This window comes from Lonchura striata, chromosome 15, assembly GCF_050655825.1.
Source record: "Lonchura striata isolate lonStrDom1 chromosome 15, ASM5065582v1, whole genome shotgun sequence".
Classification (NCBI taxonomy): Eukaryota; Metazoa; Chordata; class Aves; order Passeriformes; family Estrildidae; genus Lonchura; species Lonchura striata.
In genome coordinates this window covers 13,215,993-13,227,331 of record NC_140717.1, presented here as the reverse complement: position 1 = coordinate 13,227,331, position 11,339 = coordinate 13,215,993, and the positions used below count along the sequence as shown (strand labels likewise).

At 47.4% G+C, this 11,339-nt stretch overlaps 1 protein-coding gene across 1 annotated transcript; it reads left to right on the top strand.

Moving 5' to 3' along the window:
• Nucleotides 1-793: 793 nt before the first annotated feature.
• ALDH2 (aldehyde dehydrogenase 2 family member) lies at nucleotides 794-10,724 on the top strand. Its single transcript, XM_021544653.4, has 13 exons — nucleotides 794-948; nucleotides 1,977-2,081; nucleotides 3,082-3,222; nucleotides 3,452-3,531; nucleotides 3,899-4,010; nucleotides 4,431-4,559; nucleotides 5,014-5,127; nucleotides 5,440-5,542; nucleotides 6,194-6,378; nucleotides 6,660-6,824; nucleotides 8,555-8,712; nucleotides 9,686-9,800; nucleotides 10,113-10,724. Exons 1-13 carry the CDS (start codon nucleotides 826-828, stop codon nucleotides 10,143-10,145), a joined length of 1,563 nt encoding a protein of 520 aa, XP_021400328.1. The 5' UTR covers nucleotides 794-825; the 3' UTR covers nucleotides 10,146-10,724.
• The last annotated feature ends 615 nt before the right edge of the window (nucleotides 10,725-11,339 follow it).

Here is an 11,339-nt window from a genome sequence, read left to right as displayed (position 1 = left end):
TTTTTTGGTCTGTGGCTTCCTTAGTGATGGTGATGATAACCCGAGCACACCTCTGCTCCCTGCACTGAATTTGCACTTGGATCTGCTGAAGTCGCACAAGGCATCTAAAACAAACCAGAAAAAAAGGCCTTTAGCCATTGTTGGGAGCGATTTCAGAAGGCCTCTCATTTACATTCACCGAGAAACTCCCTGTTGTGAGAGCACTTCCCTGGCTTTGTTCCACTACCCCTACACATGGGAGAGATTTTTTGGGTGCCTGGGTGGACGGTAATGGTGGCACATCTGTAGAACTGGGAATCCAGGTCCCCAAATTCTCCCACATCACCTTCCCGTAAAAGTAACCAGCTCAGGGGAGATGTTTCTGGGGTTTTTTCCCTTCTTTTTTTTTTCTTGGTTATTGCCTGCAGTTAGGCACGAAGTTCCCTGGGCATGGACCGAGACGCGGCAGAGACAGGACAGGGACAGGGACAGTGCTGGACACGATGAAGCCCCCCCGGGGCTCCAAACCAAGCCTGATTTGAACCGAACGGAGCTGAGCTGTGCCGAGCCCAGCCGAGCCCCGCCAAGCTGATTCGAACAGGACCGTGCTGAGCCCAGCTGCGCTGAGCCAAACTGGGCTGCTCGAACCGAGCTGGATCGAGCCTATTCCATACAAACCAAGGACGCCAAGCTGGCTCTGCTCGGGCCGCGCTGCTCAGAGCCCAGGCGCGCTTGATCCGAGCCCGAGCCGAGGTGGGCGGTGCCGAGGCGGGGCAGGCGGAGCGGGGCAGGCGGAGCGGGGCTGTCCCGGGTTGCGGAGCCCGGGCTGGCCCAGCTGAGCTCAGCATGCTGCGGGCGGTGGTGCGCGGCTCCCGGCTCTGCCCGGCCCTGCTCCGGGCTCCCTTCTCGGCCGCCGCCGCCTCCCCCATCCCGGCGCCCAACCCGCGCCCCGACATCGCCTATAACAAGGTAGGGCCGCGCAGGGAGCCCGGGGCAGCCGGGCTGGGCTGGGCTGGGCTGGGGGGTTCGGGGCTTCCGCCGATCGAGCCCGGGGCGGGCTGGGCCAGCCCGGGGTCACGCTGAGCCCGGAGCAGCCGCAGGTTTGGGCCCAAAGAGCAGCCCTGGGTGCAGCCGCAGGAGCGGGGCACAGGGCGTGTGCCACTTCGCCACCGGGCTCTGTCCCCTTCCCCTCGGTGGGTTCAGCAATCCCGCATCGGTGCGAACACATAAGGAAAAAAACTCGGGGGAAGGACACGGGGGGGAGGGGAAGGTGCTTGGCTGGTTATCTGCAGAGACCGGACCCTTATTCCAAGAAAATCCCGTGGGATAACCTGTCCGAGGTGCTGCTGGAAGGCAGCGTTCCAAGGCACCCTGCCACTCCCTCCCCGCTGGCCGTGCCCAGGCTCTTGGTGGCTGTACGGGCGTTCTGCAAGTTCTCGGCGTGCACCACGATCTTTGCACTCCCATTCTCTTGCCACAGATCTGAAAAAAAAAAAAATACCCTTAAAAAGAAAGAGTTGGTAAATAGCTGCTGTTAGCACCTGGTTCTAGTGCCTGGGGAGCCTAAAATCGGTTAATGTGGGAATTAACAGAATCATTTAGATTGGAAAAGGCCCTTAAGACTCATAAGAAAGGTGTACAAGTTCTGGCAACTCATTGTAGTGTCCATGCCTAAAGCATTTTCCCACTCTTCAGTCTCCTGAGCTTCCAAGTCCAGCCAGGCTTCCAGCTTTTGCAAGGACCTACCAAGGTGGGAACCTCTTCCAGCTCACATGCTGTTTGCTAAGCTGTGAATTCTTTTATTCACTTGAGGCTGTGTTGTGTGCTTTTAGGCTAAAGTATCTCCTTCATATTGCTGCAGGTTTGGAGCCCACACAAGTCAAGTTAAGCCCTTTTAATTAACCAGGATCCTCAGATGCCATCAAAGAAGCAAAACTCCCTCTGATTTTCCTGGGATCTGGCTCAAAGGCTCACCCTGCTTGGCTTTTTCCTTGCAGATTTTCATAAACAATGAATGGCACGATGCAGTCAGCAAGAAAACCTTCCCCTCCATCAACCCAGCCACAGGAGAAGTCATCTGCCAGGTGGCTGAGGGCGATAAGGTAAATGTTGGGATGAGATGGGTTTGTTCTCCATGGGAGCAGGTCCACAGGGGTTGCAGAGGAAGGCACCACCCCATGTCCCACCTGGGCAGCTCCGTGTTTGCAGCAGTTCTGATCTCTGCAAATCCCCTGTCAAGTGCTGCTTGTGTCCTTCCTTGACTATTGCTTTAAAAAAAAAAAAAAAAAAGAAATGGTGGGGAATAAAGTCATATAATCATCACCTGCCTTATGCAAGGCCCTCCTGGGAGTCTGTGGCAGAGCTGAGGTGGTGTTTCCCAGCAATTTGGGGTTTTTCCTACAGTCTAGAAACTTGTGTGTGTTCCCCAAGGGAGGAGTAAGTGAGGGAAACCCTTTGTTGTTTGCTTCTCTGTGGAAGCCTGGCTTGTCCTGGCGAGACCATTGCAGCAAGCCAGGACAGAGAACCAAGTAGGAACCAGCAAATGCCCTGACAGGACAAAATCATGGAGCAGAAACAAGTGATCAAGGAAAAAACTCCTTTAGCCTGGATTCTCAAAAAGTGCCAAAAGTAGACTTCTAGAGCTTTTTCCATGCCTCGTCATAGGATGCAAATATTAACCCAGCAGGTGACATTGCAGAAATAACCTGATGATATTTGCACTCTGTGTAGCTGAAATAACAGAGGGTGAGCACAGGCAGAGGTTGTGGCTGCACAGCTGTTGCACCCATCTGCTCCTTTGCCATTGCTGCTGCTTCCTCCACACGGATGCAGCCAGGTGGGAAAGCAGAGTCCTTGCAGTGTTTGTGCTGAGGGGAAGGTGGCCCAGGGCTGCACCCGTGCCCTGGGACTGAGGAGTGCCTTGCAGCGGGGCAGCTGCCAGGGCTGCAGGTTCTTCCCCCGGGAGCTGGCAGGAGCAGCTTCTCGAGCTGCCTGGCTGCAGGGCTCTTTGCTCCCGCAGAGCAGGGAGAGCTTTTGTTGTTTGCAGCGAGGGAGGGGGAGCTGGTTACTCCCTCCTCACCCTTTGCCTGGGCTCCCCCGCAGGCAGATGTGGACAAGGCAGTGAAGGCAGCCCAGGCAGCGTTCCAGCTGGGCTCTCCCTGGAGGAGGATGGATGCGTCTCACCGCGGGAAGCTGCTGAACCGTCTGGCTGACCTGATCGAGAGGGACCGCGCCTACCTGGCCGTGAGTGCGGGGACTGGGAACCACGGGGGCTGTGCCCGCTGCCTGGGCTGGGGCTCCACCCCCAGCCCACACTTGGGACAGACTCACAGAGGGAGGGTGGGGAGGCACTTTTGAGAAGCTGAGAGCAAAAGGCCAACGTGCAGGACAGATCCAGGCTGCAAACTGAGAACTCAGGGCTGTACACGTGAGTTCCCCCCTGGCTCTTCAGGAAACCTCGCTGTCTTTGCAGGCCCTGGAAACTCTGGATAATGGCAAACCCTACGCCATCTCCTACCTGGTGGATTTGGACATGGTGGTCAAATGTCTCAGGTGGGTTTGGAGGCCACAGCCAAAGCTGGCCCATAGTACTGAGTCTCTGCAGGCTCAGCTACCTCCAAATTCAGGTGCTGTGGAATCTGAATCTGGGTCTGGCTGATGGTTTCATATCAGACACTTTGGGTTTAGTTTTTGCTCTGACTTGCCCAAGTCACACAAGTGGTGGTGATCCGTTAGCACAGAAATTGCAATGGGAGACACAAATATTTCTATTTACTGTCCATTTTTAAAATCATGTGTTTGGGAAATAGCTGCACTGAGTTGTGTCCAAAGTGACTGAAAAAGAGGAAGCCCCTTTTATTTTCTGTTGGCAGCAGATTTGTTATTTTAATTCCAGTGACCAAATTGTTGTTGTTTCCAGATACTTTGCAGGCTGGTCAGATAAATTCCATGGCAAAACCATCCCGTTAGATGGAGACTTCTTCTGCTACACAAGACATGAGCCTGTGGGAGTCTGTGGGCAAATTATCCCGGTGAGTAAAGTGTAACAGCAGTTCCTGCAGGGCTGCAAGAATTCAGTGTTACACTGTAAGTTCCCCTCTGTTGCCAATTGCTGCTTCCTCCCAGGGGTAAACAAAGCTGGGCTTGCACCAGCTGAGAGGGCTCTTAGTGCAGAACTGCCTGTTGATTTCAGGGACTCTGAGTGAGGTTTACTTTGTATCTCTTGATTAAAAAAATAATAAAGGGTTTCAAACCCATTAATAGGAATTACCTGAGTAAGAACCACAATTAAGTTTAAACTGCTGCCTAGAATTAACCCCAAAATTTTGCATGATGAGAAAAAAAATCCAAGACTGTTTCCCAAGTGCTGATTTGAGTGGAGTTCAGTGGTTCATTACTGACTAATCAGAAACTTGCAAGTTCACACCAGCAAATCTCTCCTTGTTTTTCAGTGGAACTTCCCACTGTTGATGCAAGCATGGAAACTGGGGCCTGCCCTGGCCACTGGGAATGTGGTTGTGATGAAAGTGGCAGAGCAAACCCCCCTGAGTGCTCTCTATGTGGCCAGTCTGATCAAAGAGGTGAGGACAAAGCCAGGATTCCATCACTGCTGGAGACAGGAGCAGGGAAGGGCTGTCTGCAGAAAGGCTTGGTTATCCTGGGTGTCTCAGTAGCTGATTTATCAAAAAAAAACTCCCTTGTTTATATAAATGTGTGTGCAGATGATGTAAGTCTTGATTAGGGAAGGACTCTTTGAGGTTTGATTAGATAATGAACTTCAGGGTGATCAGAAAGTGAACATATTTCTATGTGTATGCACACCTTCAAATTGTGCTTGGGATGTGGGGTGGGAAGAGGAATTGTCCTGGTTATTGCAAACAGCATTAAAATAAAGCCCTGGGAAATCAAAGGTGAAATCAAAGGAGTGGTGGTGCTGGTGGTGGAGATCTCCTGAGTGTCACAAACAGAGGAGGGGGGTGAAACCCCTGGTTTGTTAAAGAAATAATGTTGCTGTGTCCTGCTGGGCATTGCCAGGCTGGATTCCCCCCGGGCGTGGTGAACATCATCCCTGGCTTCGGGCCCACGGCAGGAGCTGCCATCTCCTCCCACATGGACATTGACAAAGTGGCCTTCACCGGCTCCACGGAGGTAAGGGAGCCCCGGGACCACGGAATGTCTCATAGCTGGGTAAAACACTGGAGGTGCTCTGCCTTCTCCACCTCATTTAAAGCTGATTCCAGGGTGTGAGATGTATATTTGCATCACTTTTGTTCTGATTTGATTCTTTAAGATTTTCTCTGTTGTTTCCCTTGAGCTGTTCCTTATTAGAGGTGAAACTCTGGGCAGACTTAAAGCCCTGACAGTGAGGGGATTAACATTAAATGCTGACTGAGATGTAAACCCAGAGTCCTCTTGCTGATGTGAGAGTTAATTCCAACACCTGCTCTGCTCTCCCTGCAGGTTGGACACCTGATCCAAAAGGCTGCAGCAGAGAGTAACCTCAAGAGGGTGACCCTGGAGCTTGGAGGGAAGAGCCCAAATATCATCATGTCTGATGCAGACAGTGAGTAGCTGCTGGGCAATGTTTGATCTGTGCCTTTTACCTTGGCTTCTTCCAAGCAGAGCTGGAGGGGAAAGCAAAAGGAAGCAAAGCTCTCCTGTGTGAGGCTCTAGCAATGACACCACCACTCTGCTGTGCCTCCTGCTGCAGCTGCTGCATTTGTGTATCAGCACTCCTCCACTCCCACTTCTTTTCCCAGTTCTGGGTAGTTCAGCTATCAACAACTACAAAAAAATTGTTTCAGTGTCTTCCTCCAGTCCTTGCTCCAGTTTTGTTTTCATTTCTCTTGGAGCACACCACTCTTTTCTTCTGCTGTGAAGTCCTGCTTCCCTCATCCCTTGCATATAAACTCATTTTTGGCCTCAATGAGCCAACACATGCTTTTATATGCCAGTTAAGTTAGGAAGAAAATTTGTCCTTAATACCTGATAATTTCCAATGAGAACTGTAACCTGCCTCAGTTTAGATGTTTTTCTCTAGTCTGGGGTTCTTTAATAAAGAATGAAGTCTGTAACTCCTGCCCTACAAACCCATGGCAAATGCTGTCAACTGAAAGGACTTTGTATCCCCATCAGTCTCTGTGATAATTGTGCTAAAAAAGTCACAGGTCTGGTTGGGTTTGTTTGCTTATTTGTTTTCTCTCCCTCTTCCTAGTGGACTGGGCTGTGGATCAAGCCCACTTTGCCCTGTTCTTCAACCAAGGGCAGTGCTGCTGTGCAGGGTCCAGGACCTACGTTCAGGAGGACATTTACAACGAGTTTGTGGAGAGGAGCGTGGAGAAGGCCAAGGCCAGGGTGGTTGGAAACCCCTTTGACTTCAAAACAGAGCAGGGGCCTCAGGTGGGAGCAGGAAATGCCCTGAGCTGTTATCTCATGGAATTGTCCTAATCTTGAGTCGTGTAGATTAGAGTGGGAGTATCCTTGGCCCTATTGATTAACCTCATTGGAACTGAGCCCATTATCACTGGTGCAGGAGGGAGGAGTTAATTAACCACCGGGACAATTCCAAAACTTAAAAATGACCATTTCCCTCTGGAGATTGCTCCTTGCAATAAGGGATTGCTGGCGGGCAGCAGGTGGGAGCGGAATCTGTTCCCAGTGTGTCTCCTCCTGGCTCTTAGGTGGATGAGGAGCAGTTCAAGAAGATCCTGGGCTACATCAGCACCGGGCAGCGGGAGGGAGCCAAGCTGCTGTGTGGTGGCAGCCCCGCTGCGGACAGGGGCTACTTCATCCAGCCCACGGTCTTTGGGGACGTGCAGGACAGCATGACCATCGCCAGGGAGGAGGTGAGTGCTGCGGCGCCTTGGGGCTGCTGCAGGCAGCACTGCGAGATGTGAGTGAAAGGATGGGTTCTGTATTAGCTGTTAAAACTAGGTGGAGCAGTGGTTTTTAATTTTTTAATAACTTATTTCTTTTAGGGGGATATCTTTTGTTAATGAGCTGTTTGGTTTTATTGTATGATTGATAAAATTACATCATTTTAATTGTGAGATGCTTTACTTTGGGGAGGAGCTAAGCATTCTTACTTAGATAATTTTTACTTACTATATTTTGAGAACTAAAATGCTCTAAGCAGCTTTTTTAAAATTAGATTTCTAGAGGAAGACCAAATTGATCTATATTACTACAAAACTTTTAGAAGAAAACAACATCTTTTTGTAAGATTAGTACTTTAACAGAACTACATCTGTCACTTCAGGAGGACTGCAATTACCATTTAATTACTCTGACTGGCAGAGTGTCAGGTTCTATTCTGACTGTCAGTGGTTTTGTACTACTGCATTTTATTTTAATTTTCCTATTAAGTTATAGGGGGTTTTTATTATTATTTTTATTATTATTATTATTTATTTTAACTTTCTTATTAAGTTATAGGGGATTTTTCCCTATTAGTTATTTTAATTTTCCTATTAAGTTATAACTTAATAGGAAAATAGGGGGGTTTTATTATTATTTATTTTCCTATTAAGTTATAGGGGTTTTTTATTATTATTAATTTTAGTTTTCCTATTAAGTTATAGGGGGGTTTTATTATTATTTATTTTAACTTTCTTATTAAGTTATAGGGGGTTTTTATTATTATTTATTTTAATTTTCCTATTAAGTTATAGGGGGGCTTTATTATTATTTATTTTAACTTTCTTATTAAGTTATAGGTTTTTTTATTATTATTAATTTTAGTTTTCCTATTAAGTTATAGATTTTAAAAAATATTATTTATTTACATTTTCTTATTAAGTTATAGGCATTTTTCATTATTAGTTATTTTAATTTTCCTATTAAGGTATAGGGTTTTTTATTATTAATTATACATACTAGTAAAAACCAATTATTCCTATCCTCATATCTTTGTCTTAATTTCAAAATTACAATAATTGAGGAAAAAAAAGTTTACATTTTCCATTCCAAAAAGAAGCTCCTGCCTTCCTCAGTAAACACTTGTGTTTCAAACCAAGCCAGTGGCATTTTGCCCCCTCTTGGTGCAAAGCCCTCAGGTTTCCAAGCTGATGTGAGAAAACTCAAGATTTGCGAAACCCTTGGCTGTGAAACTTGAGGTTTCTCAGTGTGACATTATCTCCCCTCCTGGTGACACCTTTGCAATAGAGGAAGTGACAGTGAATTTCACATCCTGTGGGTCTCTGAGCACACAAAATGAGTGCACAGAAGCTTGGTGAGTTCAGAAGAGAAAAAGAGCCAATTTTATTTCTGACCTCGCAATATATAGAATTCCAAAAGTGACAGTGGATTGGAGGGTGAAATTGCCACCTCTCCAACCAGTTAAACCAACAGTCCATCAATTCTCTCCTCCCACAAAGAAGAATGCAAAACAATCATTAAGTAGAAATTTGTAAACATTATCAGAAGGCTAAAGAAGCTTTATGAGAACTTTAAAACTTTCAAAAGCACTATAAAAGAAAACTTCACACTTTTAAAAATCAGGACAACACAGCCTCACCTCAGACCCCTGTGATCCGTTCCTGCAGATTTTCCCCACGCTCTGCTTGGGTTTTTGCAGATCTTTGGGCCGGTGATGCAGATCCTGAAATTCAGAACCATCGAGGAGGTGATTCAGAGAGCCAACGACTCCAAGTACGGCCTGGCAGCCGCCGTGTTCACCAGGGACCTGGACAAAGCCAACTTTGTGTCGCAGAGCCTGAGGGCTGGCACAGTCTGGTGAGGCTGGCAGTGCACGGGGACCTTTAGGTGTGGTTTTTATAGATATTTATTTGTACAGGTATTTAATAGATTTTTTTTTTTGTAGATTTTTTTGTAGATTTTTATTTTTAAATATTTTAGATTTTTTTCATAGATCTTTAATAATTTTTATTTTTAATAGATTTTTATTTCTAAATATATTAGATTTTTAGTAGATTTTTAGTATATTTTTACATTTTTAGTAGATTTTAAAAATAAAATTTTTAGTATATTTTAAAAATAGATTTTAAAAATAACATTTTTAATAGATTTTTAAAAACAGATTTTAAAAATAAAAATTTTTAATAGACTTTTAAAAACAGATTTTAAAAAAATTAATAGATTTTAAAAACAGATTTTTAAATATATATATTTTTAATAGATCTTTTAAAATAAATTTTAATATGTTTAATATATTTTTAATTGAGTTAATTGACATTTTTATAATAGATGATTTTTATAATAGATATTTATTTATTTAGGCTGTAACATCTCTCCAGTGAGAGTGGTTATCTGGGGATGTTCACCTGGAGAAGGCACCAAGGAGACCTTAAAACCCCTTCCAGTGCCTAAAGGAGCTCCAGGAGAGCTGGAGAGGGACTGGGGACAAGGGATGGAGGGACAGGACCCAGGGAATGGCTCCCACTGCCAGAGGGCAGGGCTGGATGGGATTTTGGGATTTTGGGAAGGAATTCCTACCTGGGAGGGTGGGAAGCCTTGGCACAGGGCTGGGAATCACAGCTGAGGGTGCAAACTGGACACGTGGCCCTGGCTAGTGAGAGAGGGGGGTGGATTCCATGGTGCTCTGTGTCCTCCCTGCCTGATCAATGCCAGTGCTGATCCATCCTGCTGGCTGAGGGAATGGGCAAACCCAGAAACTGCAGCCAGAGGAGTTTATCTGTTCTCACTCCTCGCTGAGCTCCAGGTGTCTCACCCTCACCTTCCCTTCCAGGATAAACTGCTACGACGTGTTTGGTGCCCAAGCTCCCTTTGGAGGCTACAAAGCCTCTGGGAATGGGAGGGAGCTGGGGGAGTACGGCCTGGAAGCTTATGTGGAGGTGAAAAATGTGAGTATTTCCTGCAGCCAAAGCCTTCCCAAGCCTCTGCTGCAGCTCCAAAAATGTCTTTTTTTGACATTTGTGTGTCTTTGTGTCACTGGGGTGGGCTGGGCTGAGAGCTGAGACCCATCTGGGGCAAAACTGGAACTTAAACCTTGACCTTCCCCCCTCTCCTCAAGATTTCCCAGTCTCCAAACCTGTCCCTGGCTGGGATGCACTGGATTTTCTCCTGCCTCTCACCCTTCCAGTGAATGTCCCTGAAAAGAAAAACAAAAACCTTGTAACTTTCCTTTTTTTTTTTTTTTTTTTTTTAATCCCTAGGTGACAATCAAAATTCCACAGAAAAACTCCTAAGGCACAGCAGCCTTCTCCACGGATTTGAAAATAATTATGCAGCTTCATGGCACGCAGAGGAAAGCTCAACACAGAAAATTTAGTATGCAAAAATATGTAACTCTGCTTTAAGAGGTGTTTTTTAGGTGTTTAACAGAGCTTTTGTTAAAAAAAAGAAACAAACCTACTTGGCTTTATCTTTTTAAAATACCAAATATATTTGGCTGAGCACTAACTAGGTGGGTGGTTACTCTGGGTACATTTTGGGAATGTGTTATGTGGGTGCAATCACCCATAGGAGAGGGGTGTGATTTTTACATCTCTATCTGATAAATAAGCTTCTTTTCCCCAAGAAACCCTTGTGATGCTTGTTTAGTCTAGGAGGATTTATAGGCTAGAAAATAACAATTATGTGCTAGCTCAGAATTAGGTCTGTAACCCTTGTCCTGTGAACTGTTTCTCTTCTGTGAGCAAAGCAAACTGAGTTCGATGTGTACCTGGGCCGGGGAGCAGCGTGAAATCTGAGGAAAAGTGTTTTTTTGTTCCGTCCTGCTGGTTGTAGCCACTCCAAATAAACATTTGTTGTCTCGGTGCAGTCAACCCTACTTTTGTTGGGAGGTTTGCGCCAGTGAGCCAAAGGATCTGTTCTGCTGTGCTTGTGTTGATGTCACAGCCAAACTCCAGGTGCCGGCCCCAGCGCGGCTGGAGGAGTGAGGAGGATGAGAACCTGAGTGAGGGCGGTGGGGCTGCCCTGGGGGCACGGCCATGGTGGGGATTCTGGGGAGGACGCTGCGTGGCCGGTCGGAGGGCACCGAGCGCCTTCTGCGGCTCCTTCTCTGGTTCTTTCCGTGGTTCCTTCCCGCCGCTTTCCCCTCACGGCCCCAAGAGCGCCCGTCGCCCCTCAGGGGGGCGCGCGCGCCCCAGATATCGCGAGACTTCGAACAACCCTGCCTCTCACCAAGCAGGAGCGCCGAGTTCTCGCGAGATCTCGGGATGCGAAGGGCGGCAATCAAACCCCTAATCCCTCGTTCGGTCTCGCCCGCGGAGATCTCGCGATACTTCGATTTGTGTGTCTCTCTGCCCCCCCGCTCCCCTAGGGGCGGGCCAGAGTCCGCTCGGTGACTGCAACGTCATCACCGGGCGCCGCCCCTCCCGAAAGCCCGGCGGGGGCTTTTCCGCCGCTGTCGCGGTTTTAGAGCTGCCGCCCGCCGCCTG

Bases quoted from the DNA above. Each gene is read 5' to 3' on its own strand.
- ALDH2 (XM_021544653.4), top strand. From the start codon at position 826: ATGCTGCGGGCGGTGGTGCGCGGCTCCCGGCTCTGCCCGGCCCTGCTC. The intron at 4,011-4,430 runs GTGAGTAAAGTG...CTTGTTTTTCAG, and splicing joins TCTGTGGGCAAATTATCCCG to TGGAACTTCCCACTGTTGAT. The intron at 5,543-6,193 runs GTGAGTAGCTGC...CCCTCTTCCTAG, and splicing joins CATCATGTCTGATGCAGACA to TGGACTGGGCTGTGGATCAA.